General features: G+C 46.4%; 2 protein-coding genes across 2 annotated transcripts in view; both read right to left on the bottom strand.

Annotated features, from left to right (window-relative positions):
• The window catches only part of ilk (integrin-linked kinase), a 9053-nt gene extending 8183 nt beyond the window's left edge, over positions 1-870 (bottom strand). The window contains exons 1-2 of the mRNA XM_084449422.1: positions 820-870; positions 107-337 (exon numbers count right to left, since the gene is read on the bottom strand). Of these exons, the coding sequence (XP_084305548.1) occupies positions 107-195 (89 nt within the window). The 5' untranslated portion in view covers positions 196-337; positions 820-870. The remainder of the gene's footprint in view (positions 1-106; positions 338-819) is intronic.
• A 643-nt stretch (positions 871-1513) lies between these two features.
• timm10b (translocase of inner mitochondrial membrane 10 homolog B (yeast)) lies at positions 1514-2938 on the bottom strand (the record flags this gene model as incomplete). Its single annotated transcript, XM_084450214.1, has 3 exons — positions 2798-2938; positions 2584-2679; positions 1514-2347 (listed from the first exon to the last, which is right to left on the bottom strand). The coding sequence occupies exons 1-3, from the start codon at positions 2822-2824 to the stop codon at positions 1514-1516; spliced, it is 957 nt and encodes a 318-aa protein (XP_084306340.1). The 5' UTR covers positions 2825-2938.
• Between the last annotated feature and the right edge of the window lie 3302 nt (positions 2939-6240).

The following is a 6240-nucleotide window of genomic DNA, read 5'->3' on the forward strand; positions in this document are numbered from 1 at the left end:
CCGTGGTTCCTCCCACTGATAGAGACCAAACATTGTGTGTGTGTGTGTGTGCGTGCGCGCGCACGTGCGTGTGTGTCCACCTAATACATCCATGGTGTCCACTCACCCTTGGTTGAGGTCATTCTCTGTGTTGTCCAACCACAGACGCACGGCCACAGGGTTGCCCTCTCGACACTGAGTGAAGATATCGTCCATGATGGCCCCGTTCTCTTTCCACGTCTTCTTCCTTCTCCCTCTCCACTCCTCTCCTCCCTGCCGCCCTGTTCTTCGGGCTGTGAGTGGTGACGGTGATTGCGGCCAACGGTAGTGGTGGCAGAGGGGGGAGGGGCTTCAGTCACTGGGAAAGTTTTGGGACACTCTATTCCATAAACTGAATGAAATCCCGGGAAATGTCAAAACCTGTGATTATAGCCCGTGTGTGTGCGTGCCAAAATAGAAATTAACTATTATTTTCCTCTTTTTTTTTTTTTTTTTTAAGAGAAATGACATCATTTCTTACTGGGGGGCATACGACTTGTCGCATTGTAGCCAGTATACATGGGCAAGCTTTATAGGCTACTCAAAATAAGTGCTGCGACCTGCCGACCATTTCATTTCTAGGAAAATCGACTGAATATAAGCCACGTAAAACGTTTCTAGACAAATTCAAACTTGGAAATGTGATTTAGTTTATCCTTTAAGTGTGCCGTTCTTTCCCTTTCTTCCTCTATGAACTTGCGATCGGTCAGACTCTAGGACGCATTCACAGATGGAAAAACAGTCGGGAAAGTCGGGACAAGAAAGTAGCGTCAGTAGGATAGGATAGTCGTGCGATCTTACCTGGTCGAAGTATGCAAGCTGGTCCCGTTAAAGAGCCTAGCTATTCTTTCGGTGGTTAGTTTCTTATAGGCTGTCCACGCCCCAGTCATAATCCTTGCTTGATGTAGTTTTTGGTCCGGTCAGTATTCTATACAATGCCGTCATCTGGTGGAGTAAAGTTGTTACTGCATTTAGTCTCACCACAATCAACCAATTCGGTCATACTTTGTTCTGACCTCTTCTGCAGCAAGCAAATGCCTTGAGTTTCTGAGAGGTAAAGTTGTTTTCCCCCTCACTTTGACAGACACCATAAACCAGAGATGTCAGCTGTTTGACTGAGACACAAAAACAGCTGTTGTCAGGACATTGCTCATTCCACTGCAACTTCAGACAGAAATCAAGACCACAGAGGATTCCACTGAATCATATTTTATTCAATAATAAAAACAATGACTTCTCTGATCTGCACAGAACACCACCATTAGAACACATCATGGTTATGTTATGTTATTTTTATTTATTTTTGGTGCAGTGTTTAATAGCATGGCATTATGAACAAGGTATTTTTTATCATCTCATCTTTATTTCCGATGGTCAGTCACCCCTTCAAAAGGCGTGGGACTGCCATTGTGGACGATACACTGTATTGTATACTGGTACACTTTATTAACCAGCTTCTCGTTCTCTCTGTCACCATCATGGTCTTCGCGTTCACTCAGGAGGGGGGCTGCAAGTCCTGTTTGGTCACAGTGGAGGCTGCTCGACTGGGGGAGAAGGATGTTACCTCACTACTGCTGGGAGCTGGGCTGCATGCCGTTTTTGGAAGGTCCAGGTTCTCCACAGGGGAAACCCGTACCGGAGCAGACGGGGCCGACACCAGTGGAACCACTGAGGCTGCTGGTGCTTGTGGGCCTGCAGGGGGCACTATACTAGACTCTACTGGCATCACTGGTGCTGCTGGTGTAAATGTGTCTGGAACTGATGTTACCGGTAAAGAGTTTCCAAGCACAATAGGGACTGATATAGGCGGGGCACCTGCTGCTACACCTACACTTGTGGATGGTTCACGTATGATAAGGGGCGATTCTAAAGGTGGAACTGTAGTGAAAGCTGCTTCGTTCACAGCTGTGGTCAGTGAAGAAGGAAGCACGGTTTCCACTGCTGGTGTGACTGACGTAGCGGCGGCCATTTTGCCTTCTGGGGCGGGAGGAGCTGCTACTGCTACAGAGGCTGCAGGAACCAGGTCAACCGGGAACTCTGCTGAAAGTCCTGTTGTGGAGGGGGTCTGGAGGGGTGCAGAATCTGCTGCTCCGCTCAATGCCGATGAGATCAGCGGGGGTGCTTCCGCTAACGATGAGCCCTCTGGAAGAGCAGCCACGCCAGCGCCTGCCCCCTCCACCGCCCCTGCAGCCTTCGCTGCCTCTGCAGTCTTGCTCTCCATCTCCTCCATGCGGCGCTGCACCATCTTGGGCATCAGCTGCACGTAGGTCCCCATCAGACGGTGGTTGGAGCGGATCAGCTTCCCAGCACAACTGTCAGCACACCGCTCCTGAGGGAAACAACCATGACACAGTCATTTTATAATATATTATCTGTGATTGAAAGCTGTCATCCGATTTAGATCCAAGTCACAGCCACAACATGTGATGCAGGCATGGCGAGAGAGAGATGATACAGACGGAGGTGCATATCGTCACATCATGGGAAGGTAAATGGCATAAATGACATGACACGTAATCAGGCTAACACCTAGCTATAAGCCCCATAGGCGTGTCCAGGCCATACCTCCTCCATGGTGAGGCTTCTGTAGTTGAAGTTGCTGGAGCATCGCTGGAAACAGATCTCTGTCATGCGGTTGTAGACCATGAGGAAATCTCGCAGCTATAGAAACCAGAGACATGATCTGTAATTAATCAATAAACACACATACATACTAGATATGTACAGTAAGTCGATAGCTAGCGACCCCCATGGTTGCAATAAAAAGCCACCAACTTACATTCCGTAGTTGTTGATCTGGTTCCATGGCAGCTCTCTCAAATAGGCTAACGTTAGCTGGATAGCTAGCCGGTTACGAAGCTTTGAGCTTTTCGTAGCCAATACTTGTAAAGCGACTACTGTGTGTTATACTCATACACGGTACGTAGTTCAAATGGACGTTAAAACTGATGAATCAACAACAAACCAGCCTGTAATGAAACTACATTAATTTGACAGAAGAGTGGCATGACTTTCATATGTAAGCCGCCATGTTTTTCGTGGTTTGGAACGCCTCTTCCTGCAACGTCGACGTGAAGTTGTCATCTCATTGGTCGCGATCGCCAACTATAATTATACTGTAAAGATTATTTGCATAAGCATAACTAATAAATTATAGCCTACGGTATATGGATGTTGATGTTTTTATTTTGGTTTTTACTTATAGTGTGTTTAAGTTTTATGTTGCAACTTGTGTTGAACTGTGTGCTGCGTTTAACTTAACGGCCTCTTTTCTCTTGAAAAAATATTTTTGAATCTCATGAGACCCACCACCATAAATAAATAAAATGTAGAAAAATTACATTGCTTACTTTCTGGTGGTACAACTATGTCGAGTCGAATGAAATCACAAATCCATTGTGAACTGTTTTCCTAGAAATGCATTTTAAAGTCATAATGAACCAGTATCCACATCATGCCACAAAATTAAATTCCTGTATTTAGCCCTTGCAAGAACATCTCTGTTTGAGTGAGTGCCATAGGTCTACACAATGATCTGGGGTGACACTTTGTGGACGTAATCTGAGTTTTTCCTCATTACTTCAATGTGAGAAGGTTTTCTACAGAAAACAGGTAAGCTATTTTTCAAGTTTCAATATCCAACATAACAACATCTCCTCGCATAACACAAGATTAAAGCAGGCAGAATAAAGACAAATATCACAATGCATGTTCATCTACTGTCATTAACAGCAGTTTGTTCATTCTTTATTGTTCACAATGTTATTTCCGTTATACAGCGACCTCTTCAAAACACCAGGAAGCAAGAACAACTAAAGAGCAGGATGTGCTTTGATGTTGGCTTCCATTTTATGTTTCACAACAAACTCACTTAAAACTTCTTGACCTTAAACCTTCAAATGTCACAGTATCTTCTTCATCCTCTCACTGCGTGAAAATGAATCAAAATGACTGTCAAACTCGTTCGGGAACGCATACACACATGATGTGAAAGTGATAAGTTACAACCCACTTACAACACACTATCCTGTATCAACATTTTGGTTTTGAGTGTACATGGGACTGACTGGGTGAGAACAGCTGAAAACATCTCCCTGATTGACCCAGGCGAATCACACCTGGTCATGATTAAAGCTGCTCCTGATCTGACCATTCATGCCTCCAAATCAATCCATATTTCCCTCTCTATCTCCTCACCATTCTCTTCACCCTTATCGTCCCTCTTTCCCTCCCACTCACTCTCCCTCTCCCACTGCCTATCTACCTCCCACGGCCTCCCTCCCTCCTCCCTCTTCCTCTCCTCTGTCTCTAGCGCCATCTGCTGGCTGTTGAGGTAGATGCTGTTGCAGGAGGCCAGCGGGCTGCTGCTGCGGGAGGGGAGGCAGGCCTCTACTTCAGCCTCCACCTCCAGGAACCCTCCCATCTGGGTCAAGGCCTGGGAGTGGGACAGAGGCTGGGAGAGGCGGGCCTGGAGCTGGACCTGGTTCTGGTTTGGCTGGTGCCGACGCTTCTTCTTGCGTTTCTGGGCAGCCAGGTTGAGGTCCAGAGAGGCATAGTTCAGGTCCGGCTCTGCTGGCTAGAAGGGTCAGGGAGAAAGGAAGGACAGTAGGACGTAATGAGAGTTAGCTGGTTAGTAATAAGAGAGTTAGCTGGTTAGTAATAAGAGAGTTAGCTGGTTAGTAATAAGAGAGTTAGCTGGTTAGTAATAAGAGTGTTAGCTGGTTAGTAATAAGAGAGTTAGCTGGTTAGTAATAAGAGAGTTAGCTAGCAGAGGATGTTCACTCCATTCTGAAATACTGTGCTGACCAACTGTCTGATGTTCACTGACATCTTCATCACCTCACTAGAGACGTGCCATGTACCAATCTGCTTCAAGAGCTCCACCATCATCCCTGTCCCCCCAAAAAACAAGGATTACTGGCTTCAACGACTACAGACCTGTCGCCTTGACCTCAAATGAGCCCACCGTCATCTGATGTCATCTGATATGGGTCAGAGGTTGACACGGAGTCGAGTGCTTGCATGATGTACAAAGCTTGGGAAGCTCAGGGTCCTTTTTGTTTTAGGCACACCCCTCGCACAGTCCTTCTCTCCCTTTGGGGTTTTTGTTTGTACGTTTTACCCTGTTTGCTCTTTATTGTTTGGGTACTGTCATGATTGATTCTTTTTCTATTTTAAGATTACGTTTCTGTGAAAGATAATACATACCCCGTTTTGGGTTTATCTAATTTTGTAGTTTGGTATGTTTTATGTTGGCACCCGCCACATCAACCTCCACATGCTATTGTTATCAGCCCCTTGTTCTCCCTAGACCATGGGGGCCGTAACAAATGGGGGCTCGTCCGGGATCCTAGCTGGTGATTGGTTAATTTTGGCTGGCTGGTTTCTGGCTAGGGTTCCTTAATCAGTGTGCTATGTGTTTGGTGCTGGTGGTGTGTGTTACGTAACTGTGGTGGAATGTTGTATTCTAGTTTTCTGGTTATGCACGTGTTTCATTTCTGTAGGCCGTGTGCTTGTTAGTGTTTGTTTTGTGTTGCAGGTGTCCGGTGTTCTGGTGGGAAGGAGGATGCTTGGTGAGGCTGTGCTGTGTCTGCTGGTCCGCTCCCTTCTCCCATGGATCAATGTGAGGGGAAGGCAGAGGTTATGCCGTCACGGACGGGGAGCCTGATGTGGAGGCTAGACCGTCTGCCACCTTGCCACATTTTGTTCCAGTGTCCCCTGCTTGTTTGCACTCTGTGTCGGGTGCTGATGCCTGCATTAAGTATGCCTGGCCTGCTTGCAAATGGAGGCGCAGGATAGAGGGAGGAAGGCTGAGTATTATCTCCGGTCGGAGATCCCCAGGCAGGGGAAATGAAGGGAGAGATGGTGAGTTAGGATATCTAGAATGTGAGCTGTGAGTCTACTACCTCCACCTTGCCTTCTCCACTAGCTCACTCAACTTTTAACACATTTGATATAAGCACATAGCCTTAGTACACCAGTTTTGGAAATCTGTGGGCGATTCTTTCTTTGGTGCTTCAGTTCATTTATGTTTTTATATGAGTAGTGATCTTTTGTTGGGCTGGAGTAGGCCCCCCACTTTTAGTTATGTGCCATGAGTAGCTACTGATGCAGTAGCATTGTGTGGTCGAACCACAGTAGTGAGTTAGTCACGAGTTGCTACCGAATGAAGGCAGTAGCATTTTGTGGTTGGTCCATGGTAATTACATTTTAATGTTTGTG

The sequence above is a fragment of the Borostomias antarcticus genome (genome assembly GCF_949987555.1).
Source record: "Borostomias antarcticus genome assembly, chromosome: 15".
NCBI lineage: Eukaryota > Metazoa > Chordata > Actinopteri > Stomiiformes > Stomiidae > Borostomias > Borostomias antarcticus.